The sequence below is a fragment of the Brachyhypopomus gauderio genome, chromosome 15 (assembly GCF_052324685.1).
Source record: "Brachyhypopomus gauderio isolate BG-103 chromosome 15, BGAUD_0.2, whole genome shotgun sequence".
Taxonomy (NCBI): domain Eukaryota; kingdom Metazoa; phylum Chordata; class Actinopteri; order Gymnotiformes; family Hypopomidae; genus Brachyhypopomus; species Brachyhypopomus gauderio.
In genome coordinates, this window is record NC_135225.1 from 17,288,685 (window position 1) to 17,316,184 (window position 27,500).

Sequence of the window (27,500 nt, forward strand, 5' to 3'; positions counted from 1 at the left end):
ACAAATAATCTTAAAATAATCTCAATCTCTCTCACTGTCTTTAACCTCTCTCCTTCCCTCTCAGTTTTTAACCTCTCCCTCCCTCCCTCCCTCCCTCCCTCTCTCTCTCTCTCTCTCTCTCTCTCTCTGTCTTTAACCTCTCTCTTTCCTTCTCAGTCTTTAATCTCTCTCTTCCTCTCTCTCCCTCTGTCGTTAACCTCTCCCTCTTTCTCTGTCTGTCTGTCTGTCTGTCTCTCTCTCTCTCTCTCTCTCAGTATTTAACCTCTCCCTCTCTCTCTCCCTCTGTCTTTAACATCTCCTTCTCTCTCTGTCTCTCTCCCTCTCTCCAGTAGACCTCTTTTTAGCTTCTCTTGAAAACAAGGTTAGCTTATTGCTATGTTATAGAGTTCGGAGAGTCACCCAGGTATTCAGACGTGTGTGTTTGTGTAAGTACCAGCACCTGTGCCTGTGCGTCTGTGTATCTGGGTTGGTGGCCAGACGTGTGTGTGGCTCTTCTCAAACACGTAAAGTACACTCTGATGTAATGCTAGGGTTGCTGTGGTAACACACTCATGCCTGTTCCAGTGAGAGCTTGGCTTCAGAGCCTCGTTGGTTAGACAGTGATCAGAAGAACATAAACTCACTCTTAGTCTGAGAGTTCGTGTATCCTCTAGGGTTGACGTGTGTGACGTGTGCACAGGGTTTGTCCCTCAGACTGGATGTTTTTTTCTCTAATGCACCTTTTTAATTAATTCTTCATCTCAGCACGGTATGTTCAGCTCAGCAAGTCCCCAATCCCCTCTCCCTCTCTCTCTCTCTCTCTCTCTCTCCCTCTCTCTCTCTCTCTCCCTCTATCTCATGTTCTGGGCTTTACTGAAAGTTTAAATTCATGCTGTGTGCCCATCCCCCCCTTTCCACAGACATTGTTGGTACAGCCCGTCCGGATGAGAAGGCCATCATGACCTACGTTTCTAGCTTCTACCATGCCTTCTCTGGGGCTCAGAAGGTATCCCAGGATGCAACACTCAGCCTCTGACACCCCTGCCCATACACCCAGACACTCCTCCAAACTCCGCCCTTCCACTCCTTTCCCACTATGGCTTCGTGTTACTATGGTTCTACCAGTTGCCATGGTTACTGGTCATTGTCAACTCTGTGGCTGGGTCTCTTCCACCCTCTGCGGTGTTTTGCTCTCACATCTGCTGCATGGGTCACTCAGCCTGTTGCCTTCTGGGAAAATGAGTTTCTGGTGTTGATGGGCATGAGTCTCCTGCTGTACGCTTACGTCTGTCAGCAAAGTGCAACCACTGGAAATCTCCCACCAACAGCCCTGCAGCAATTCTTCAGCTAGTACTCTCTGTACACTGTGTGTGTGTGTGTGTGTGTGTGTGTGTGTGTGTGTGTGTGTGTGTGTGTGTGTGTGTGTGTGTGTGCGTGTGTGTGCGTGTGTGTGTGTGCGTGTGTGTGTGTGTGTGTCAGCACCCACAGGGGCAGGCAGTGCTTTCAACCATACACGAGGAAGCTCTTGCTGACGATGAACAGGAATAATTACCCAGAAGTCTTATCTTGGGATGGCATGCCTCTCCTTTCCTCCCCTCTCCTTTCCTGTCCTCTCTTCTTCTTGACCTCTTCCCCCCTCCTCTATCCTCCCCTCATCTTCTTCCTCACCTCCTCTTCATCTTCATCTCCTCTTCTCCCCAGTCCTCTTACCTTCTTCTCCTCTTTTCTCTGTCTCATAAAAGATGTAAGTTGCCATCAGCATATCTGACGTGACATTATTCTGGTAGACTGCTAGATCAGACATTCTGACTGTCGTTCTGACTGGTAGTTCAGGCGTGGCCAGTTGGGCCGTGTGTCCTGCAGGGTTAACGTGGAGGTCCGTGGCCTCCGTGGTCAGTGCTGGAACACCCTCATGCCCACTTTCTTCCCTCCGTGATTGTGCCCTTATTTTCCTCCGTGTCTCTGCAGTCTTTTTCTCTAAGTATTTCTCTCCCTCCCTCTCTCCCCTTTCCTCTCTCCTTTCCGTGTGCTTTCTCTTGGGCAGACATTGTTAGCACTCTGCGTCCCGACGAGAAGGCCGTCATGACCTACGTGTCATGCTTCTACCACGCCTTCTCGGGCAAACAGAAGGTGAGACCTGGCGCCAACCCCCCACAGCCAATCAGAGCAGGGCTGCCGCTTTCCCAACAGCGCTGCCAGTGTGTGTTCAGCCTATTACACAGAAGAGTTTAGAGGCTGTTAATTCTAACTGTTGGGAGGAAGGTCTGTAAACACAGATCAAGGGGCTGTGATTCCTAACAGGCAGCTGAACCCTCGCTAGATCCAACACGGGTGCAGAGAGGGCAGAAGCTGGCTGGGGTCCACTGGAGAGCTGACAGCCCACTCTAGATCTGCTCCACACAGAATCAGCCCTCTGTCGTGTCCATGCATGTGTGTAAAGAACTGCTGCAGATTGTGTGTGTGTGTGTGTGTGTGTGTGTGTGTGTGTGTGTGTGTGTGTGTGTGTGTGTGTGTGTGTGTGTGTGTGTGTGTGTGAGAGGGACTGCTAATCAGCATGTGATGTCTACAGTGAGAGTCTCTGCATAATGTGGTAATCAGCCTCCTATGGCGAGGGGAATCTGGAGGGCTGGTGCACACCAGTTTACGAGGCAGGCAAGACTCTGGCATGCAGCTGTCAGACAGGGAGGGAACTGGGAGGGGAGGAGCTACACCGGAACACTCTACAGCCACACAGCAGATACCCCCTCCCCCTCCCTCTCCCTCTCTCTCTCTCTCTCCCCCACCTTCTCTCTCTCTCCACTCACTTTCTGTCTCTTGCTCTCTTTCTTGCTCTCTCCCTCCCTCTCTTTCTCCCTGTCTCTCTCTTGCTCTCTTTTTCTCTCCCCTCCCTCTCTCTCACTCTCACTCTTTCTTGCTCTCCCCCCTCTCTCTCTCTCTCCCTTTCTCTCTCTCCCTCCATCTCTCTCTCTCCCTCTCTTTCTCTCTCCCCCTCTCTCTCACTCTCTCTCTCTCCCTCTCTTTCTCTCTCCCCCTCTCTCTCACTCCCTCTCTCTCTCTCTCTCTCTCCCTCCATCTCTCTCTCCCTCTCTTTCTCTCTCTCCCTCTCTCTCACTCTCCCTCTCTCTCTCCCCCTCTCTCTCACTCTCCCTCTCTCTCTCTCTCTCTCCTTCCATCTCTCTCTCCCTCTCTCTCACTCTCCCTCTCTCTCTCTCTCCCTCTTTCTCTCACTCTCCCTCTCTCTCCTCCCTCTTCCTTTTACTCATTCCTTTACATTCTGAATGAAATTCCAGCCTGCTTAGTTGACACAGTTCCAGCACAGTTTCAGTTTGTTTTGGGGAACATGAAGCCAGGACAGAGCTTTAGGGGAGGGGCTTTAGGGGAGGGGCTTTAGGGGAGGGGCTTTAGAGTGGGGCTTTAGGGGAGGGGCTTTAGAGTGGGGCTTTAGGGGAGGGGCTTTAGACTGGGGCTTTAGGGGAGGGGCTTTAGAGTGGGGCTTTAGGGGAGGAGCTTTAGAGTGGGGCTTTAGGGGAGGGGCTTTAGAGTGGGGCTTTAGGGGAGGAGCTTTAGACTGGGGCTTTAGGGTGGGGTTTTAAGGTCCCAAGCAACATTCATTTACAGTGGCTCTGAGTTGGCACAGCCATAGCTCCAGTCAGTGTGCTGACTCAACACATCCATCTGGCTTCCCTAAGGGTGTGTGTGTGTGTGTATGTCTGTGTGTGTGTGTGTGTGTACGTGTGTGTGTGTGTGAGGACTGATGAGTCATGGCCCTGATAAACATTCCCATCATGCTCAGAGTGGGTTCATGGAAGCCCCTAGCTCCTGTCTGCCCTTATATGGTCCTGATAGTGCGTCTCGGGGCAAGCACAGACACATACACACACACACAGCACTTAGTAAAAGGTCTGTCCCTCCACATCTGTGGTGTTCATTGAGCAAGCTACTCCAAACAGTTCCTAAACCTTCTTGTTGCCAAGAGTACTGAGTACCTGTGACTCACTGAGGTCAAGGGGTAAAGGTCATGTCTTGCCTGTGCATGCTGGCACTGAGCCAATTCTGAGCTAAGCTCCTGTCACTGCCCTTCCTCTTCCTGCTGTCCCGCTCTCACTCAACAGCACAGCACTCCTACAGGACGCCTCTACACTCCTACAGGACGCCTCTACAGTCCTACAGGACGCCTCTAGAGCTCCACAACACTGTTGAACACACCGTGAAACCAGCCCAGGATGTTAGAGTAGCTGCCGACCACAAAATGAAATACTTTGTGTGTTGAGGATTACTTATAAAACACACACACACACACACACACGCATGCACACACATGCACACACACACACACACGCAGACACAAACACACACACACGCGCGCCGCGCGCGCACACACACACACACACACACACACACACCACAAGCTGATGATTGTGAGGTTAACAGACAGGAGAAACCTCAGAGAATCCTCTTTAGTCTTTCCTGACCATGTCACGTGGCCTGGTGGTGGAGGTGGTTGCCAGTGTTCACCGTGTGTTCTCACTCCTCTAGGCGGAGACGGCGGCCAATCGGATCTGTAAGGTGCTGGCTGTCAATCAAGAGAACGAACAGCTGATGGAGGACTATGAGAAGCTGGCCAGTGATGTGAGCACCTTCCTGTTGTCCACTGCTATCTGTCCCTATCTATCTACCCTTTCTCTACTCCCAGTCCCAACCCTAACCCAGATTTTGATCCCTTTTTTCCCCATTTCTCCTGGACACCCTGCCCCTCCCCACTCTCCCCATGCCCCTCCCCCTCTTCTTATGCCCCTCCCCCTTTCCCCATGCCCCTCCTTGTCTTCCCATGCCCCTCCCCCTGCCTCTTCTCCTCTCCCCCAACCCACCAGCTGCTGGAGTGGATCAGGAGGACCATCCCATGGCTGGAGAACCGGGTTCCTGAGAGCACCATGCAGGCCATGCAGCAGAAGCTGGAGGACTTCCGCGGCTACCGCCGGCAGCACAAGCCGCCCAAGGTGCAGGAGAAGTGTCAGCTGGAGATCAACTTCAACACGCTGCAGACCAAACTGAGACTGAGCAACCGACCCGCCTTCATGCCCTCCGAGGGCCGCATGGTGTCGGTGAGAACACGCAAGCACCTGTACACACTTACTTACACAGCTGCATACACACACATACTAACAGAGCTGCAAAAATGTGCTCACATAAATATATACACACACACACACACACACAGCTGCACACATGCCAATTATGTCTGTTTGGGACTCTCAGACACTTAGCTATCGATTGGCTCACTTTTGAGTACGTTCCCACATTGCTGTGCTTCTGAAGAATGGCTCCTCACCAGTGCCAGTCATGGGGATTGGAGAGTGTTAATATTGTGTGTGTGTGTGTGTGTGTGTGTGTGTGTGTGTGTGTGTGTGTGTGTGTGCAGGACATCTCTAATGCATGGGGATCTTTGGAAGGAGCAGAGAAGGGCTACGAGGAATGGTTACTGAATGAAATCCGTCGTTTGGAGAGACTCGACCACCTTGCTGAGAAATTCCGGCAGAAAGCAGCTATTCATGAGGCTTGGACAGAAGGTATTACACACACTCACACACACACACACCATGTTCAGGTCATTCAGGACCGAACCTGTGCAGCGTCACGCCAACAGCTGATATGGTGTATGATGCTGTGTTGCCCCCTGCAGGGAAGGAGGGCATGTTGACGAAGAAGGACTATGAGGTAGCATCGCTGTCGGATATCAAAGCCCTGCTGAAGAAGCACGAGGCCTTCGAGAGTGACCTGGCCGCCCACCAGGACCGTGTGGAGCAGATCGCCGCCATAGCTCAGGAACTCAAGTCTGTTTACATCTTGCACAATATGTCCTAAATATACTCATACCACACGCCCTAAATGCTCTCATGCCCTAAATACTAATACCTCATACCCTGAATACTCTCACACCTCGTACCTCAAATACTCATACCTTATACCCTGTATACGCTCATACCTCATACCTCTAATATTCTTAAACTTCATGCTCCTAATACACTGATACCTCATACCCTAGAGCAGGGCTATTCAACTATATTTATCTGCGGGCCAGATTTGGCAGAGGGGGTGGCGAACGTAAAGCCTGGTTAATTATACTTGACGCGGCGCGAGCGTCCGCGCGGCGAAAATGACATAATCGCAGTGGCTCCGCCCGTGTGCGAGGGCCTCACGCGCTGTGGATTCGTGAGGTCGTGCACCTCTCGAGTTTTGTAACTTTGCGCGCGCCGCGCCTCAGCGCAATGAACAAAGTCATATTTGCAGGGTTCATACACCTTTATAAGGTGGAATTAAAGCACTTGTACGTCACTTTCAAGGTCCATTTCAATATTTCCCAGCACGATAAACTTAAATAAGTTAAATATTTATACATATACTCAAAATGATTCGAAATAATTCGCTTTTAATCACATTATTTAATGGTGGTTATTTTCAAAACGCCCAATCTTAACGTCTTCACGTTCTCTCATGTTTCGTCCTGGAATTACAAACCCTTGAATAGCCCTGCCCTAGAGTCTCATACCTCATACCCTAGAGTCTCATACCTCATACCCTAGATAGTCTCATACCTCATACCCTAGAGTCTCATACCTCATACCCTAGATCAGGGGTAATCAATTAAATCTTTCCGCGGTCCATTTTTGGCAGATAGCTCAGACCTTAGGTCCGGGTCCGCGGTGGGGAACGAAAGTTGTTGAGCGGGGGGGGGTGGCGAACGAAAGTTGTTGAGCGGGGGGCGAAACTAACACTCAAATGGGTGGTGAACGTAACACTCGTCTGAAAATAAATTCTCCGGTTTAAAATATAGTCTCCCGTTAAAATTTTTTTGGCATTTGGGTCCGTATCCAGTTAATCAGGAATGTGATTGGGTCCGGACAGGACGGCGTTCGGGTCCGGATCCGGACCGCGGTCCGCCATTTGGTGATACCTGCCCTAGATAGTCTCATACCTCATACCCTAGATAGTCTCATACCTCATACCCTAGAGTCTCATACCTCATACCCTAGATAGTCTCATACCTCATACCCTAGAGTCTCATACCCCATACCCTAGATAGTCTCATACCTCATACCCTAGATAGTCTCATACCTCATACCCTAGAGTCTCATACCTCATACCCTAGATAGTCTCATACCTCATACCCCAGCTGTTCTCAAGCCTCACACACTGAATACTTTCAAACCTCACAGTGTGAATACTCAAACTCCCAAACCTCAGGATCTGAATCCTCCACTACCTTACACAACATAACTCCTTACATAATAATAACAACAACAACAACAATAATAATCAATTCTATTCCAATTAACCTCTTTACTCTAAATATTTTTAAACATGACCTCTATGTTTAACTTCCCCAATAGGCTTGTACATGCGTGTCTATGTAGTAATATTCTCCTTCATAGCCTTTTATCATTTTTATCTTTACTCATATCTTTATTCAGTCATTATTCATTCTTGATACATATTGGCTACCTACACGCAAACTTTGAAACTCTCTCTCTCCCTTCCCCCCCCGAAGTGAGTTGGAATATTATGACTCCCCAAGTGTGAATGCACGTTGCCAGAAGATCTGTGATCAGTGGGACAGTCTCGGAGCTATGACCCAGAAACGCAACGAGGCCTTACAGGTATCACACACTATCTAACAGAGATTTGTGTGTGTGTGTGTGTGTGTGTGTCCACGTGTGTGTGCGCACGCACGCGCGTGTGTGTGTGTGTGTCTGTGTGTGTGTGTGTCTGTATGTATGTGTGAGGCAGAGAGAGACAGAGAGACTGAAGGGTGGTTTATGTGTTTCCTTACAGAGAACTGAGAAGCTATTGGAAACCATTGACCAGCTGTATCTGGAGTTCGCCAAAAGGGCGGCGCCCTTCAACAACTGGATGGAGGGGGCTATGGAGGACCTGCAGGATACCTTCATCGTCCACACCATCGAGGAGATCCAGGTAGTGTCCATTCATCTACCTGTTCACCCACTCTTCTGTCTTACCATGGTCATCTTATATGTACAAAACATTCAGTTAAGTATTTAAGAATGTTTTCATGTATGTGTGTGTGTGTGTGTGTGTGTGTGTGTGTGTGTATGACCTATGTTCTACATAGTGTCCTGAGTTCAGTATTTTAGACTGGGATTGATTTCTAAGAGTCCAGTCAGTTTATAAGCTGTACATTTTTAATGAACTGTGTGAGAATGATAACTGAACTGAAGATGGCTGACATAAGTAACACTTCCACAAATGTGTGTGTGTGTGTGTGTGTGTGTGTGTGTGTGTGTGTGTGTGTGTGTGTGTGTGTGTGTGTGTGTGTGTGTGTGACAGGGTCTTAGCACCGCCCACGAGCAGTTCAAAGCCACGCTCCCAGATGCTGATAAAGAACGGCTGGCCATTCTAGGAATCCATAATGAGATAGTGAAAATCGTGCAGACGTACCACGTCAACATGGCAGGCACCAACCCCTACACCACTATCAACCCACAGGAAATCAACGCCAAGTGGGACAAGGTATCTGGGCATACCTGCCCCCTACTGGAGAGACACAGAACCTTTTACCAAATTCTGTACCATATACACTCACCTTATGTCACTTTGACTTGTGGAGGTTACAGTGCAAAACGGGATGCAAATGTATTGGTCCAGGGTAGGGGTGGGCGATATGGGAAAAAAATAGTATCACGATTTTTTTCATAAAATCACGATTTCGATTTTTTATCACGATCTTCCATTCAAAAAAAAAAACAAAAAAAAATGGGGCTACAAAGCTTTCTTTTTAAGCAGATTTAAATGAATGATATTGCAATTTTCCATGTGCAAACATTGTAAACAAAAAATGTAAACAACACACGTGACACTGTGTCACGTAGGGCTATGCCCCCCTCTCCTAGCTGTCACTCCGGTTTCCCTGTTCCTCGTGACTGTGGGGCAGTCACGGCCTGGTGGTTAGGGAACTGGTCTTGTGACCGGAGGGTCGTGGGTTCGATTCCCAGACAGGCCATGACTGAGGTGCCCTTGAGCAAGGCACCTAACCCCAGCTGCTCCCCGGGCGCCATGGCTAGGGCTGCCCACCGCTCTGGGCACGTGTGATCCACAGCCCCCTAGTAACCACTAGTGTGTGTGTATGTTCTGACTGCACAGATGGGTTAAAAGCGGAGGACAAATTTCAATTGGGGTGTAAAAATCACAATTGACAAAATATGGCACATTTCATTTCACATTTCATTTCATTTTGTTCCCTGCTCCTTGAGCCCGCCTTGTTGTGTGTTTCTATGGTTTCCCCACGTCTGCCACGCCCATGTCGTTATTGTCTTCACCTGTTTCCATAGTTGCCAGGTTTGCGGTTTTCACAGCAAATTGGGCTTGTTTGAAAATCCAGCCGCGGGAAAAAAATTCTGGGGTTGCGGGGTGCGGTTCTTTATGCTACTTTTGAGTTGGGCCACCACGGGGGTTACAAGTCAACACAAAGAATCGATCGCGATATAATACTTAGTTTGTCTCCATTTTAAACACTCCCCCCCCTCGTCAACTACTTTGGGCTAGTTTAGGCTGGTGAAGGGCGGGTTTTACACTGACTTTGTGCGGGATATTTTTGTAGGACCTGGCAACCCTGCCCGTTTCTAGTCTAGTTCAATATATTTATAGTCCCCGTGTCTCATATGTCGGTATCGGTTATTTTGTGCTACTTACCTGTTTATTCTCTTGCCTCGTTCGTGCTCTAGTGGATTTAACTGTTTCTGTTTCGTCTTCTCTTTCTCTTTCGTCGTAAGTGCCGTTCAGCCTAGTCTTTGTTTCCCCTGCCTTGTTTTGTTCTTTGTGCCACCATGCCTGTTTATATTTCATGTTCGGACTGCCTACCTGTTATGACCCCTGCCCAGTATTACGACTCTGTCCATTCAATAAATCTCGCTCTCCTCAGCGTTTGTGTCCGCCTCCCTGCTCTGCGTCACGCAGTTCCTTACACTGTTAAAGTGCACTATTGCACTAAATATTTCCCAGCACTTTAAACTTAAAGTTAAATATTTATACATATAGTCGAAATGATTCGATATAATTCGCTTTTTTATCACATTATTTAATGGTGGTTTATTTTCAAAACGAACAATCTTCACGTCTTCACGTTCTCTCATGTTTCGTGCGGGAATTACAAGAGGCTCGTATTTGTTAACGTAAAGAGAACTGTTCAATCAGACTGATATTTGGTGTGAAACGAAGTAGTTACAATTTCAACCATTTTCAAGTACTTTAGCCTAAATTCCAGCACTTTTCAAACCTGAAACACAAAGCAACTTTAAACTTCGTCAAGTAAATGTTCCTTCCCCTGTTTTTGAGGGATGTTTCTTTATACTACCACATATCGTTCGTGCGAGGTGTGGCGGAGTCGCGCGCTATGGTCACTTGTGACGGCTGCCCCCGCTGCCCGCATTGTTTCACTTTCGGCATATTACTTGGGATGTCTACGTCTCAAGTGATTTAATAAATTTGTTGTACTGGCATCGGACGTTTTCACGTGTTCTTTGCACACTTTACATATCGCTGTAGTTTGGTCTTGGTCAGTGGAAGAAAATCCGAATCAATTCCAGATTACAGAGGTGGATTTCCTCTTCTTTACCAGCTCCTCGGTTTGGCTTTCAGCCGTCGTTGTCCATGCAGGCAGTTTTTAGCTTTTACAAACACAACATGTAGGTGTGGAAGACACACAGTTCGCTGTGATTGGTCAGTCATACGCCCTTTGTCTGACGCATGGGTGGGAACCATCATAAAAAAGTCATTGCACTGATTGGCAAAGGCGATCTATACGATTTCTCTAATTTGGTAGATCGCCTGCGATTCTCCACTCGTTATCGCCATTCACGATTTTATATCGTCATATCGTGCACCCCTAGTCCAGGGCCCTAATGAGCAAGCCAGTAGCAGCCATGGCAAGGACAAGCTCCTTGGGTGGATTTAATGAAGACATTTGGAGGACCGAAACTCCAGAGGGAACCCTTAGTGTCCCATCTCAAAGACAGTCCTTGTTGTTATACCATATACTGTCCATGTAGTCAGGTCAGTTCAGAGTCTCAGCAAGGTCAGTTCTCAGGTCAGGTCTCAGCTGCACCAGTTCTAGGGTGGCTGAGCTGTTGCTTTAACCATTGTAGGAGATGGAACAGGTGGAGGAGTAGGGTGTCCCCCAGCAGGTATTTACTGGAGTTGATGGTCTGCCTCTCTGTGCGTGTAGGTTGGACAGCTGGTGCCTCAGCGAGACCAGGCCCTCATCGAGGAGCACGCCAGGCAGCAGAACAATGAACGTCTGCGCAGACAGTTCGCCAGCCAGGCCAATGTCATCGGACCCTGGATCCAGACCAAAATGGAGGTGAGAAACGTAATGAGCTGGGATCCTTTTCCCCTGTCACCTCTCTCTCCATCATCTCTCTCTCTCTGTTACCTTCTCCATCATCTCTCTCTCTGTGTTACCTTCTCCATCATCTCTCTCTCTGTTACCTTCTCCATCATCTCTCTCTCTCAGTTACCTTCTCCATCATCTCTCTCTCTCTGTTACCTTCTCCATCATCTCTCTCTCTCAGTTACCTTCTCCATCATCTCTCTCTCTCAGTTACCTTCTCCATCATCTCTCTCTCTCTGTTACCTTCTCCATCATCTCTCTCTCTGTTACCTTCTCCATCATCTCTCTCTCTCAGTTACCTTCTCCATCATCTCTCTCTCTCTGTTACCTTCTCCATCATCTCTCTCTCAGTTACCTTCTCCATCATCTCTCTCTCTCTGTTACCTTCTCCATCATCTCTCTCTCTCTGTTACCTTCTCCATCATCTCTCTGTCTCTGTTACCTTCTCCATCATCTCTCTCTCTCTGTTACCTTCTCCATCATCTCTCTCTCTCTGTTACCTTCTCCATCATCTCTCTCTCTCTGTTACCTTCTCCATCATCTCTCTCTCTCTGTTACCTTCTCCATCATCTCTCTCTCTGTTACCTTCTCCATCATCTCTCTCTCTCTGTTACCTTCTCCATCATCTCTCTCTCTGTTACCTTCTCCATCATCTCTCTCTCTCTGTTACCTTCTCCATCATCTCTTTCTCTCTGTTACCTTCTCCATCATCTCTCTCTCTCTGTTACCTTCTCCATCATCTCTCTCTCTCAGTTACCTTCTCCATCATCTCTCTCTCTCTCTATGTTACCTTCTCCATCATCTCTCTCTCTCTGTTACCTTCTCCATCATCTCTTTCTCTCTGTTACCTTCTCCATCATCTCTCTCTCTCTGTTACCTTCTCCATCATCTCTCTCTCTCTCTGTTACCTTCTCCATCATCTCTCTCTCTCTGTGTTACCTTCTCCATCATCTCTCTCTCTGTTACCTTCTCCATCATCTCTCTCTCTCATTTACCTTCTCCATCATCTCTCTCTCTCTGTTACCTTCTCCATCATCTCTCTCTCTGTTACCTTCTCCATCATTTCTCTCTCTCTGTTACCTTCTCCATCATCTCTCTCTCTCTGTTACCTTCTCCATCATCTCTCTCTCTCAGTTACCTTCTCCATCATCTCTCTGTCTCTGTTACCTTCTCCATCATCTCTCTCTCTCTGTTACCTTCTCCATCATCTCTCTCTCTCTGTTACCTTCTCCATCATCTCTCTCTCTCAGTTACCTTCTCCATCATCTCTCTGTCTCTGTTACCTTCTCCATCATCTCTCTCTCTCTGTTACCTTCTCCATCATCTCTCTCTCTGTTACCTTCTCCATCATCTCTCTCTCTCTGTTACCTTCTCCATCATCTCTCTCTCTCAGTTACCTTCTCCATCATCTCTCTCTCTCAGTTACCTTCTCCATCATCTCTCTCTCTCTCAGTTACCTTCTCCATCATCTCTCTCTCTCAGTTACCTTCTCCATCATCTCTCTCTCTGTTACCTTCTCCATCATCTCTCTCTCTCTGTTACCTTCTCCATCATCTCTTTCTCTCTGTTACCTTCTCCATCATCTCTCTCTCTCTCTGTTACCTTCTCCATCATCTCTCTCTCTCAGTTACCTTCTCCATCATCTCTCTCTCTGCTACCTTCTCCTTCATCTCTCTCTCTCTCTGTTACCTTCTCCATCATCTCTCTCTCTGTTACCTTCTCCATCATCTCTCTCTCTCTGTTACCTTCTCCATCATCTCTTTCTCTCTGTTACCTTCTCCATCATTTCTCTCTCTCTCTGTTACCTTCTCCATCATCTCTCTCTCTCTGTTACCTTCTCCATCATCTCTCTCTCTGTTACCTTCTCCATCATCTCTCTCTCAGTTACCTTCTCCATCATCTTTCTCTCTCAGTTACCTTCTCCATCATCTCTCTCTCTCTGTTACCTTCTCCATCATCTCTTTCTCTCTGTTACCTTCTCCATCATCTCTCTCTCTCTCTGTTACCTTCTCCATCATCTCTCTCTCTCTGTTACCTTCTCCATCATCTCTCTCTCTCAGTTACCTTCTCCTTCATCTCTCTCTCTCAGTTACCTTCTCCATCATCTCTCTCTCAGTTACCTTCTCCATCATCTCTCTCTCTCTCTGTTACCTTCTCCATCATCTCTTTCTCTCTGTTACCTTCTCCATCATTTCTCTCTCTCTCTGTTACCTTCTCCATCATCTCTCTCTCTGTTACCTTCTCCATCATCTCTCTCTCAGTTACCTTCTCCATCATCTTTCTCTCTCAGTTACCTTCTCCATCATCTCTCTCTCTGTTACCTTCTCCATCATCTCTCTCTCTCTGTTACCTTCTCCATCATCTCTCTCTCAGTTACCTTCTCCATCATCTCTCTCTCTCTGTTACCTTCTCCATCATCTCTTTCTCTCTGTTACCTTCTCCATCATCTCTCTCTCTCTCTGTTACCTTCTCCATCATCTCTCTCTCTCAGTTACCTTCTCCATCATCTCTCTCTCTCTCTGTTACCTTCTCCATCATCTCTCTCTCTCTGTTACCTTCTCCATCATCTCTCTCTCTCTGTTACCTTCTCCATCATCTCTCTCTGTTACCTTCTCCATCATCTCTCTCTCAGTTACCTTCTCCATCATCTCTCTCTCTCTGTTACCTTCTCCATCATCTCTCTCTCTCAGTTACCTTCTCCATCATCTCTCTCTCTGTTACCTTCTCCATCATCTCTCTCTCTCAGTTACCTTCTCCATCATCTCTCTCTCTCAGTTACCTTCTCCATCATCTCTCTCTCTCTGTTACCTTCTCCATCATCTCTCTCTCTCTGTTACCTTCTCCATCATCTCTCTCTGTTACCTTCTCCATCATCTCTCTCTCAGTTACCTTCTCCATCATCTCTCTCTCTCTGTTACCTTCTCCATCATCTCTCTCTCTCAGTTACCTTCTCCATCATCTCTCTCTCTCAGTTACCTTCTCCATCATCTCTCTCTCTCTCAGTTACCTTCTCCATCATCTCTCTCTCTGTTACCTTCTCCATCATCTCTCTCTCAGTTACCTTCTCCATCATCTCTCTCTCTGTTACCTTCTCCATCATCTCTCTCTCTCTGTTACCTTCTCCATCATCTCTCTCTCTCAGTTACCTTCTCCATCATCTCTCTCTCTGTTACCTTCTCCATCATCTCTCTCTCTGTTACCTTCTCCATCATCTCTCTCTCTCAGTTACCTTCTCCTTCATCTCTCTCTCAGTTACCTTCTCCATCATCTCTCTCTCTCAGTTACCTTCTCCATCATCTCTCTCTCTCAGTTACCTTCTCCATCATCTCTCTCTCTCTGTTACCTTCTCCATCATCTCTCTCTCTCTGTTACCTTCTCCATCATCTCTCTCTCTCTGTTACCTTCTCCATCATCTCTCTCTCTCTGTTACCTTCTCCATCATCTCTCTCTCTCAGTTACCTTCTCCATCATCTCTCTGTCTCTGTTACCTTCTCCATCATCTCTCTCTCTCTGTTACCTTCTCCATCATCTCTCTCTCTCTGTTACCTTCTCCATCATCTCTCTCTCTCAGTTACCTTCTCCATCATCTCTCTGTCTCTGTTACCTTCTCCATCATCTCTCTCTCTCTGTTACCTTCTCCATCATCTCTCTCTCTCTGTTACCTTCTCCATCATCTCTTTCTCTCTGTTACCTTCTCCATCATCTCTCTCTCTCTCTGTTACCTTCTCCATCATCTCTCTCTCTCAGTTACCTTCTCCATCATCTCTCTCTCTCTCTGTTACCTTCTCCATCATCTCTCTCTCTCTGTTACCTTCTCCATCATCTCTCTCTCTCTGTTACCTTCTCCATCATCTCTCTCTGTTACCTTCTCCATCATCTCTCTCTCAGTTACCTTCTCCATCATCTCTCTCTCTCTGTTACCTTCTCCATCATCTCTCTCTCTCAGTTACCTTCTCCATCATCTCTCTCTCTGTTACCTTCTCCATCATCTCTCTCTCTCTGTTACCTTCTCCATCATCTCTCTCTCTCAGTTACCTTCTCCATCATCTCTCTCTCTCAGTTACCTTCTCCATCATCTCTCTCTCTCTGTTACCTTCTCCATCATCTCTCTCTCTCTGTTACCTTCTCCATCATCTCTCTCTGTTACCTTCTCCATCATCTCTCTCTCAGTTACCTTCTCCATCATCTCTCTCTCTCTGTTACCTTCTCCATCATCTCTCTCTCTCAGTTACCTTCTCCATCATCTCTCTCTCTCAGTTACCTTCTCCATCATCTCTCTCTCTCTCAGTTACCTTCTCCATCATCTCTCTCTCTGTTACCTTCTCCATCATCTCTCTCTCAGTTACCTTCTCCATCATCTCTCTCTCTGTTACCTTCTCCATCATCTCTCTCTCTCTGTTACCTTCTCCATCATCTCTCTCTCTCAGTTACCTTCTCCATCATCTCTCTCTCTGTTACCTTCTCCATCATCTCTCTCTCTGTTACCTTCTCCATCATCTCTCTCTCTCAGTTACCTTCTCCTTCATCTCTCTCTCAGTTACCTTCTCCATCATCTCTCTCTCTCAGTTACCTTCTCCATCATCTCTCTCTCTCAGTTACCTTCTCCATCATCTCTCTCTCTCTGTTACCTTCTCCATCATCTCTCTCTCTCTGTTACCTTCTCCATCATCTCTCTCTCTCAGTTACCTTCTCCATCATCTCTCTCTCTCTGTTACCTTCTCCTTCATCTCTCTCTCTCTGTTACCTTCTCCATCATCTCTCTCTCTCTGTTACCTTCTCCATCATCTCTCTCTCTCTGTTACCTTCTCCATCATCTCTCTCTCAGTTACCTTCTCCATCATCTCTCTCTTCTCCTTCCATTTCTGAATCCCTTTCTTCCATACCGAGCCAGGATGACAATAATGATAAACTAATGAAGCTTCCATGAGCTACACCTGAATGTAACCTGCGTGATGGGGGTGTGTGTGCAGGAGATTGGGCGTATCTCCATAGAGTTGCATGGCACTCTGGAGGATCAACTGACAAACTTGCGTCAGTATGAGAAGAGCATCGTGAACTACAAACCAAAGATCGACCAGCTAGAGGGAGACCACCAGCAAATCCAGGAAGCCCTTATTTTTGACAACAAACACACCAATTACACCATGGAGGTACTCATACACATCTGCACACACACACACCACACACACACACACACACACACACACACACACACACACACACTTTATCATATGGATCTGTTGGCTGGCAGCATATCCGTGTGGGCTGGGAGCAGCTCCTCACCACCATCGCCAGAACCATCAACGAAATCGAGAACCAGATCCTGACCCGCGACGCCAAGGGCATCAGCCAGGAGCAGCTGAGCGAGTTCAGGGCCTCCTTCAACCACTTCGACCGGGTCAGTACCACAGCACTCAGTCCAAACAACACAACGGCTGCGCGCACACACGTGTGTGTCTGCGTGTGTGTAGACACAATGAAAACGGTGCTGTTTTGTAATCTCAGGCGGCAGAGGTGGGACCAGCTGGGTAAGATCGGCTGCTGTGTCAGCACAGGCTGGAGAGGGAGGTTCTGGTTCTGTCCAGACCCTCTAACACAAGTGGACTGCAGCACATGTGTGTCTGCATGTCTAAAGTTCAATACATTTATGCAATAACGTGTCAGGTGGACATGCTACTACAAGCATGCCCTGAGTTTTGAGTTTTAAACGCATTTAGTTCTAATATTTACAGCGTTACACTTGAAATGTGTAATTTGGCATCCTGCTGAGCTGTAACGTCTAGCTTTGAGCTCCTTTCAGTGTGAGGGGGTTTCGACACTATGAGCTCCCTACTAAGCAGTAGGGCCAATAAAGAATGCTGTTTACATGGAGTGACATGGAGTCGCTGTGTGAGGCAAAATTGTGTGTGTTTGCGTGTATGTTAGTGTATGTGTGCGTGCATACATGTATAGCCTTGATCTGGCATAATGAATTCTATGGTAAATAAGATCTGGGTTTTGCTCCAGTGTTGTGTACGTGATTAACACCACCTCGACGCCCAGCCCACTGGCTGTCACACTGCACTTAACCCAGTTAACAAGCACCGTTAACCACAGATGCATCACAGCTAACCTCAGATAAAGCACAGCTAACCAGAGATACAGTACAGTTTACCACAGTACAGACAATTAAACTGCAGTACAACACTAATTAACCACAGACACATGACAATTACCCACAGATATTTATTACAATGCAGTTCTGATCAGCATAGATACAACTTAGCACAGATACAGTTCACATGACCACAACTATAGCTGACAACCACAGCTATACCACAGTCCATATTGAGTAACTCCAAATTCAGCCCATTTAAGCCTAGCTTAAGCATAGCACAGCAGTTACCCAATAGAGACATCACAGTTAACCATAAAAGCAAAACACATACAGCCAGATAACCACAGCTACAGCACCAACCTTGTGGAGCAGGTGGCCACAGATTAAACTCAACTGAATGCATACATAGCAATGGTTAAAAACACAGTACACACCATACTCACTTGCTGTGAGGACATTGCAATTTGTTGCATTGCAAATTCTGAACTGAGACATGCTATGAAACGCAGTGACATATTGATACTGTTTTGGGAGAGTGGAGTCTCCATTGCAGTGCTGCACTACAGTGATCAACACCACAAGTGGCTCTCAGCCTAGGCTGTGGCAGCTACAGTCTAAGCTAGACTAACTCTTATACCTTTGTCAGTTAAGTCTGTTACTTTTTTGCTATTTTTTGTGCCATTACATATTGCATACAGAGACATGTTACGTATAATCTAAAATAAGAATATTAATATAAAATCAATAAACTATAGATTTTCAAAGGTATTAGGTTTGCTAAAAAAATGTCAAATAAAAATGAACTAAAGCTAAACATTTAAATTGTGATGGTAATCAAAAATAGGCATGGGATGAATAATCTGGTGAAGGAAAAAGGAGGGTTGGACAATTTGACAGCAGCAAAGTCAAGCACAGTAACAGTGTTACAGCAAAGTCAAGCACAGTTAACAGTGTTACAGCATAGTCAAGCACAGTAACAGTGTTACAGCATAGTCAAGCACAGTAACAGTGTTACAGCATAGTCAAGCACAGTAACAGTGTTACAGCAAAGTCAAGCACAGTTAACAGTGTTACAGCATAGTCAAGCACAGTAACAGTGTTACATCAGTCAAGCACAGTAACAGTGTTACAGCATAGCCAAGCACAGTTAACCAGAGTTACAGCATAGTCAAGCAGTTAACAGTGTTACAGCATTGTCAAGCACAGTAAAAGTGTTACAGCAAAGTCAAGCATTTAACTGTATTACAGCATAGCCAAGCACAGTTAACAGTGTTACAGCAAAGTCAAGCAGTTAACAGTGTTACAGCATAGCCAAGCACAGTTAACAGTGTTACAGCATAGTCAAGCACAGTTAACAGTGTTACAGCATAGTCAAGCAGTTAACAGTGTTACAGCATAGTCAAGCACAGTTAACAGTGTTACAGCATAGTCAAGCACAGTAACAGTGTTACAGCATAGCCAAGCACAGTAACAGTGTTACAGCATAGTCAAGCACAGTTAAGTGTTACGGCATAATAAAGCCTAGAATACTACACGTAGACACATACAATACATAAACAGTATGCACTGCAGCACAGCTACCCACAGTAAAATTAGCATCAAACAGGACACAGTGGTTTTACATAACACAGTCTAACACACAAGACAGCTAGGCAATAACACACATCATTGCCAAAGTCTAACAGAGCACAGCTTAATGAGACACAGCTGAGAAACCTCCAGGCACAGCTCAGCACAGTGTGTCCACACCAAACATTCTAACGTTTGTGCACTAACGTTTGTCTTTTCTTTGTTTTTCTATCTGTCTCCGATGCATGGACCAACCACCACGATCACCACCTCCACCTCTCCACCCACTGCCACCCCCACCCATTAATGCATGCCCCATTTCCCTCTGCCCGCCCGTGTGTGCCATGTCTGTGCTGCATGCCCTGGCCTCTGACCCCTGACCTCAGGACCACTCCGGCACGCTGGGCGCTGAGGAGTTCAAAGCGTGCCTCATCAGTCTGGGTTTTGATATCGCCAACGATGCGCAGGTACACACACACACACACCTGCCATGGAGCCTGACATTAACCACCCCTCTCCTTCTTGTTTTTCTATCTTTCTTGCTATCTTACATTCGTCCTTTCTATGCTGTGTCATTTTTCCCTCACTCTTTCTCTCCCCTTCGTTCTCTCTCTCTCTCTCTCTCTCTTTCTCTCCTCTTTCTCTCTCTCTCTCTCCCCTCAATTATTTCAAATTCTTGACTTTCTTCCCCACCCTTCCTCTTGCCTCTTCCTGCCTATGTTTGTCCCTTGTGGGCTCCTGTAGAAGAGAACAGGCATGATGGATGGCGAGGATTTCCGCACCTGCCTGATCTCCATGGGTTATAATATGGTAAAGCAGAGAGTCCTAATCTGTAAACGATGACACACAGTGTAACACAGCACCAAACGGCTCACTCACTCGTCTCTGCATAGTTCCTGCACACTGTAAGGCGCCTATTGTGCACTTGGTAGTAATAACTCTAGCTAGTGCTGTGTTTTATGATTGTCATGGTGATTGTATCCGTGGTGAAGTCTAAGACACGTGGGACTGTTGTCTAGGGTGAAGCAGAGTTTGCTCGCATCATGAGTATCGTGGACCCGAACAGACTGGGAGTTGTGACGTTCCAGGCCTTCATCGACTTTATGTCTCGAGAGACCGCTGACACGGACACGGCCGACCAGGTCATGGCCTCATTCAAAGTGCTCGCAGGGGACAAGGTACGACACAGCACAACACAACACAACACAGCACAATACAGCACAGCACAATACAGCACAGCACAACACAACACAGCACAGCACAATACAGCACAACACAACACAGCATAATACAGCACAACACAACAACACAACACAGCACAAAAACACAACACGGCACAGCACAGCACAGCACAGCACAATATAACACAGCACATTATCCCAGCATTTAGATGTGGGATAGATATGGGGCAGAAGATAGATTAATATTAGATGAACAAAATTAATATATTGTGCAAGAATAATTGCCTTATTTGAACTTAATTAACCTTGTACATTAAACCACATCTACCACATCCATCAACACAGACCCTGGTAGAGATCAGCAATGCTTTTGAGATCACCATGGTTACTAGCGTGTATTTCTCCTGTGTAGAACTACATCCTGGCGGAGGAGCTGAGGCGTGAGCTCCCTCCGGACCAGGCGGAGTATTGCATCGCCCGCATGGCGCCCTACACCGGACCCGACAAAGTGCCCGGAGCCCTTGACTACATGTCCTTCTCCACAGCCCTGTACGGAGAGAGCGACCTCTGAACCTTAACCTCCTCGCCCAGGAGTCGACTTGCCTTCCCCTGATTAAAGAAATGATACATGCACACATGAACACACACACACGCACGTGCACACACACATATACACACACACAGCCTCCTGCTCTGTGATCGCTGAGCTGAACTGACCTCGCTGGGCTGACCTGAGACCAGCTAGTGACACCAATGCAGCAGTTTTAACCTCAGTAAGCTAAACAACAAAGCTCGTCTCAGATCAGCAGGCCAGAGCAGTTCCTCCCAGCATGGCTCAATGACGGTCAATAAATTTTATATGCTCCTTTTTACCCATTTCCCTGCTGCGTTGGCATATACCAACTCTCTGCTCTGTCTGTTTTTGCTTTCGCAACACAGAAAAACTTCCCCTGGCTTTTGTACACGAGGAGAGAAAGAACGATAATTTGTTTTTACTTCATATGTTGTTTTTTTCCTCTTCATAAAAAATAAAGTTAACATATTTTATTATACAGAACAAAAAAGGTATTTTTCTTCACCTGGTTAAAAAAAATTAAAAAGTCAGAAAAAATTAATAAAGGAAAAAAATGCCAGCTGGCTCTGTTTGTGAATGACTCATGTTTCCACTGTGTGGTGATAAACAGCCCTTTGTGAGTGTGTTTGGATGGATGGATGGATGTTCAATGGGAAACTGTAACATTACAGCAACACATCCACAGCACTGTGTGCCTCACCATCATTATATGCAATAATAGGCTATGAAAGGAATAATAATGATGCTTAGTGATGTGAATTAATAAAAGGGATTTCACTTACCTAAATTGTAAGTTGGGGGAGTGCTACATTTAATAATGTGTAAGGATGTTTGTCATAACCGTAGTAGTATCGTTTTGAGTGTTAAACTTACTGTGTAATTTGCAATATTAAGAGAAAAAAAAACCAGATGTAAGGTGACTCATACCTTGATGGTGACTTGATGGCAGTGGGTAAGAACCTCACATCCATCTTTCAGCATCTGACTCTGTTTGAGTCCTGAGACGCCCAGCCAATCTGTTTGAGTCCTGAGACGCCTAGCCAATGTGCTTTCCATATGTATAATGTGAGAGTCACAGGTCTGAAGTCATTTAAGACTAGGTGGCCTTTTCATGGGTACTGGGACCATAGATGACGTATTCCACATAACTGGGACTGCAGCGTGTGTACACAGAGTCACTCAGTCAGTACACAACTTCAACACTGGCCTCAAGGCCATTAAGCCCTATTCTTACTGTGCCATATTCTTACCGTGCCATATTCTTACTGTGCCCTATTACTGTGCCATATTCTTACTGTGCCCTATTACTGTGTCCTATTACTGTGCCATATTCTTACTGTGCCCTATTACTGTGTCCTATTACTGTGCCATATTCTTACCGTGCCATATTCTTACTGTGCCCTATTACTGTGCCCTATTACTGTGTCCTATTACTGTGCCCTATTACTGTGCCCTATTCTTACTGTGCCCTATTACTGTGTCCTATTACTGTGCCATATTCTTTCTGCGCTCTCTAACCTGTCGGATTCAGAGTGAACGTTCGTTCAGCTTGTTGGCATCGTTTCGCTCTCCTCCCAGTCTGTCATCGTGTAGACATCTTTGGGCTATTTAGTCTTTAAAAACAGAAAATGTAACTGTTAATGTCAACAAGAAAAAAATGAAGGACACGACAGCCTACAGATATTATCAACAGGGCTCTCAAGTCTCACGCATTGAGCGTGTGACACACGCATTTGACCGTCTTCACACGCTCACACGCCACACTTCCGATTTCACACGGCGAGAAAAAAAAATCTAGTTTATTTACCTCCGATCCATATCTATGTCGCCCTCCACTGGCGATCGATCGCGATATACAAACCCCCACCCCGCTCAACAACTTACGTTCGCCACCCCCCCCCCCCCCCCCCCCCTTCAACAACTCACGTTCAACACCCCCCCCCCCGCTCAACAACTTGCGTTCGCCACCCCCCCCCACCCCCCCCCCCCCCCCCCGCTTAACAATTAACGTTCGCCACCCCCCGTCACCAACTCTCACACTCTGACATGAATCCAAAACTTGAGAGCCCTGATTATCAATGTTCACAGTGGGTAACATCCAGTTTAGAAGTAAACTTTATTCTGGACACGTAAGATTGGGACGATAAAAGCCACTAGACGCACAACAGCTCCCAATTTAAGCATCTTTGGTGGTTCGTAGAAGAAATAACGCAGCGGTGCGTAAGCGAAACGGAAAATATACACGAACTTTCAAAATATACTATTAAATTAATTGTGGTTAACGTAAGTGCAATTAAACCCTCATTAAACATGGTTTGTCACATGTGAGATGCGTGGTGACCGTTTGCAGCTCCCCCTAATCTTGGCATATGAACGCTGTGCCAACGGGAACAGTTCCTCATGATAAACACCATCTACACGGAATCAGAGGGCGCTTGAACATAGCACAGCAGTGCACTCTGGGTTTACATGGCGGCGTCCATGGAAATGGCATGATCAATGTTATAGGCATTAGCTTTACTGCAGCTTAACGCATAACGGGATGGGATTATAAAGTGTGTGAGTGTACGATTCAAAATGTGGACGAAGATTCAAAAAAGCAAGACGGCGAGATATGGAATACCAATGCTCGTAGGTCAAGAAAGAGTTAGCTGGGTTAGCTAGCGTGGCTACCCAGCTAGCTAGTAGCAGGTTATAGGAGTGATCATTTTATAACGATATTTGGCTTTTTTGTTTAGTAGCCAATAGATATGAAGACAGATCTTAATTTTTTTGACAAATTAGTTCATCTATGTCAAGTCAAGGCAAACATGTTTGTGGTAGCTAATCTATTCAGAAGGCTCTTAACTGAAATAGCTAACCTAAATAAATAAATTCAGGTTAATTCACGTTATTTAGTTCGAAATACTCCATCTCGGAGCCCCAATACACTCGTTGAGTTGAAAATCACCATTTCCAGTTTAATGAAAAAACTAAACATTGTTCTTTGTCGCTGTTGTACCTCTTTAAAATAAATGTTTTATGTACAAATGGCAGTGATGACCTTAAAGCCTGTACTAACACAATGCTCTGACATGTTTAATTATAGCTCCTGATCGTGGGAGGTTCTTTTGGACTGAGAGAATTCACACAAATTCGATATGACGCTCAGAAAATCAAGAAAAAGGTAGTTTTAATCACACATGTCAGCACTTCTCACTGAACCACATAGGTGAATACTGACACAACGTTAGATTTGGTGGTAATGTGGCGACTTTACAGACGCACGTACTGATTTCGTTATATACGGTGTGTCAAATGAAAACAGCTTTTGTAAATTAAAGATTTGTAAATTAGTACTAACCTCGGTGTAGTCGCGTTTTTGTCGCCCTCCGATGGCAGATCTGAGTAGCGCACATCTGTATGTCGCGAGTGGCGCACTGATGTAAGCATTATGGACCAATGACTAGGTACAAAATATACTGTCCCTGCTATGGACATAAGGCACTCGGTGCCCTCGTGGTATTCATGATTTTTTTGTGAGTGGAGTGTCGCCATATTCTTTATGGCATGCTCAGTGGAAGCTTCAGAACAGATTTACTGGGGGTACCACCAGATACGTCTGTGTATATTTTGTGGTGGCACATTAAAAGTAGTGCTGGACGATACAAACAATCTTGATTTGAATCGTGATACATCTTACCATGACAACAATAATAAGCTTTGTGCAATATAGTGAGATAAACTTTAGTTACTATTTCCCATCTATATGGTGCTGCCAGCACAAGCCGCATCACCCCGCACTGTCACCCCACACCATCACTATCACCCATCACCATCACCCCACACCATCACCCCGCACCATCACTATCACCCCACACCATCACTATCACCCCACACCATCACTATCACCCCGCACCATCACCCCACACCATCACCCCGCACTGTCACCCCACACCATCACTATCACCCATCACCATCACCCCACACCATCACCCCGCACCATCACTATCACCCATCACCATCACCCCACACCATCACCCCGCACCATCACTATCACCCATCACCATCACCCCACACCATCACTATCACCCCACACCATCACCCCACACCATCACTATCACCCCACACCATCACCCCGCACCATCACTATCACCCCACACCATCACTATCACCCCACACCATCACCCCTCACCATCATCATCACCCCACACCATCACTATCACCCATCACCATCACCCCACACCATCACCCCGCACCATCACTATCACCCATCACCATCACCCCACACCATCACCCCGCACCATCACTATCACCCCACACCATCACTATCACCCCACACCATCATCATCACCCCACACCATCACCCCGCACCATCACTATCACCCCACACCATCACTATCACCATCACCCCTCACCATCATCATCACCCTGCACCATCACCCCGCACCATCACCATCACCCCTCACCATCATCATCACCCTGCACCATCACCCCGCACCATCACCATCACCCCTCACCATCACCATCACCCCGCACCATACCCCTCACCATCACCATCACCCCTCACCATCACCATCACCCCGCATCATCACCATCACCCCGCACCATCACATCACCCCGCACCATCAGCATCACCCTGCACCATCACCATCACCCCGCACCATCACCATCACCCCCGCACCATCACCACCACCATCACCCCGCACCATCACCATCACCCCGCACCATCACCATCACCCTGCACCATCACCCATCACCATCACCCCGCACCATCACCCCGCACCATCACCATCACCCCTCACCATCACCCCGCACCATCACCATCACCCCGCACCATCACCATCACCCCGCACCATCACCATCACTCCTCACCATCACCATCACCATCACCCCGCACCATCACCATCACCCCGCACCATCACCCTGCACCATCACCCCGCACCATCACCATCACCCCGCACCATCACCATCACCCAGCACCATCACCATCACCCCGCACCATCACCACCACCATCACCCCCGCACCATCACCATCACCCCGCACCATCACCATCACCCTGCACCATCACCCATCACCATCACCCCGCACCATCACCCCGCACCATCACCATCACCCCTCACCATCACCCCGCACCATCACCATCACCCCGCACCATCACCCCGCACCATCACCATCACCCCGCACCATCACCCCGCACCATCACCATCACCCCTCACCATCACCCTGCACCATCACCATCACCATCACCTTGCACCCCGCACCACCACCATCACCCCTCACCATCACCCCGCACCATCACCATCACCTTGCACCGTCACCATCACCATATTTTTTAATATGGAAATTAAAAATATGGAAAGTCAGGTTTTCATTATTTGGTCAAAATGTAAATTTACATATCTTTCATTGTGGATTTGAGTAATTTGCATATTCTGTGCATGTATGTGTTCAACCTGCCTTTTTTAGCAGGATATTCTTTAAAAGCTGATATTATTACAACATTTTATATCACGATAATTATTGAGATTGATCAATATAGAAAAATACAGCACATAGTAACTTCAGGATGCTGTAGTTAATACAAAGGTAAATACACTCTATATTTTAATAGATTAAAATTAATTTAATAGTATATTTTGAAAGTTCGTGTATATTTTCCGTTTCGCTTAAGCACCGCTGCGTTATTTCTTCTACGAACCACCAAAGATGCTTAAATTGGGAGCTGTTGTCCATCTAGTGGCTTTTATCGTCCCAATCTTACGTGTCCAGCTACATTTAACATCCCAAAGTTTCCACCTGTGACAAACATTTAGAGGGGAGGGACAATAACCAGACCATTTTAGTGACCATGGCCCCCCGTCCACCCCTTGGGGCGCCCTTGGGCACCCTGTAGTGTCTTTGTTATTGTTTTTTCTCAGTAGATATCATCAGAATTACTGTTTGACTCCTTAGGATAGGAGAGGCAACAGCTGGTCCTGGATCAGCCTTAAGTGTTGGAACCTAATCCACTCTTTAAAAGGTTGCCATGAAAGCTCTTGAACCCTTGTGTGTGTGCGCCTGCATGAGTTTGTTTACATTAGTGTATGTTTGTGTGTGTTCAGTGTGCGATGGGGTGGCCTATTTAGCGCAGCCTATATTTCTTTACAGTGTATAAGAAGAGAGACCATATTCCTCTCTGTTTGTCTCCACACACAAATGCACTTTATGTGCTGAAAACACATCTCATGGCATAGGTTCTACCCATAAGGAAATGTGTGTGTGTGTGTGTGTGTGTGTGTGTGTGTGTGTGTGTCCAGTACACTTGGGGTTGACAGTGATGAGTTTTGTTAAACTGAAAATTTTTTTTACACTTCATCAATCAACATTTTTTATTCTGACCTTTTGAAATGCTGCAAATTATTCAGAGACAGAGTATTTCAGAGAGTGAGCAGCAGTGAATGAGTGGGAGTGAGTAATTGTGGGAGAGTGAGAGTGCACATGGGGACGAGTGAGTGGGTGATGAGAGTGTGCATGTTTCCTGTATTGCTGATGTCATATTTTATACATCACATTACTGATTCATAAATTGGGGGATTATAGCTTATGAACCTTGTACACATGTACAATTGTACCACTTCTCCCCCTCAGGACACTTCACCTGTCTGTCTGTCTCTGTCTCACTCGCTCTAGAAGCAGAAATGTTTCTTACTCCCTTTGCCATGTACATGATTGACATT

General features: G+C 46.6%; 2 protein-coding genes across 7 annotated transcripts in view; both read left to right on the forward strand.

Moving 5' to 3' along the window:
* The window catches only part of actn1 (actinin, alpha 1), a 39,432-nt gene extending 18,068 nt beyond the window's left edge, over positions 1-21,364 (forward strand). The window contains exons 8-22 of one of the 6 annotated variants that reach the window (XM_076974453.1): positions 900-985; positions 4,516-4,608; positions 4,851-5,081; positions 5,399-5,546; positions 5,660-5,810; positions 7,526-7,634; positions 7,810-7,950; positions 8,323-8,505; positions 11,216-11,350; positions 16,351-16,530; positions 16,632-16,778; positions 19,433-19,513; positions 19,791-19,856; positions 20,066-20,224; positions 20,640-21,364. In XM_076974453.1, coding sequence (XP_076830568.1) covers positions 900-985; positions 4,516-4,608; positions 4,851-5,081; positions 5,399-5,546; positions 5,660-5,810; positions 7,526-7,634; positions 7,810-7,950; positions 8,323-8,505; positions 11,216-11,350; positions 16,351-16,530; positions 16,632-16,778; positions 19,433-19,513; positions 19,791-19,856; positions 20,066-20,224; positions 20,640-20,798 — 2,069 coding nt within the window. In that variant the 3' untranslated portion in view covers positions 20,799-21,364. Of the gene's footprint in view, positions 1-899; positions 986-2,023; positions 2,110-4,515; positions 4,609-4,850; positions 5,082-5,398; positions 5,547-5,659; positions 5,811-7,525; positions 7,635-7,809; positions 7,951-8,322; positions 8,506-11,215; positions 11,351-16,350; positions 16,531-16,631; positions 16,779-19,432; positions 19,514-19,790; positions 19,857-20,065; positions 20,225-20,639 lie in introns of all 6 variants that reach the window. The other 5 variants (XM_076974454.1, XM_076974456.1, XM_076974458.1 and 2 more) reach the window with 5 other exon arrangements.
* A 1,848-nt stretch (positions 21,365-23,212) lies between these two features.
* The window catches only part of cox16 (cytochrome c oxidase assembly factor COX16), a 5,945-nt gene continuing 1,657 nt past the window's right edge, over positions 23,213-27,500 (forward strand). Inside the window, exons 1-2 of the mRNA XM_076974468.1 lie at positions 23,213-23,432; positions 23,890-23,967. Coding sequence (XP_076830583.1) covers positions 23,379-23,432; positions 23,890-23,967 — 132 coding nt within the window. The 5' untranslated portion in view covers positions 23,213-23,378. The remainder of the gene's footprint in view (positions 23,433-23,889; positions 23,968-27,500) is intronic.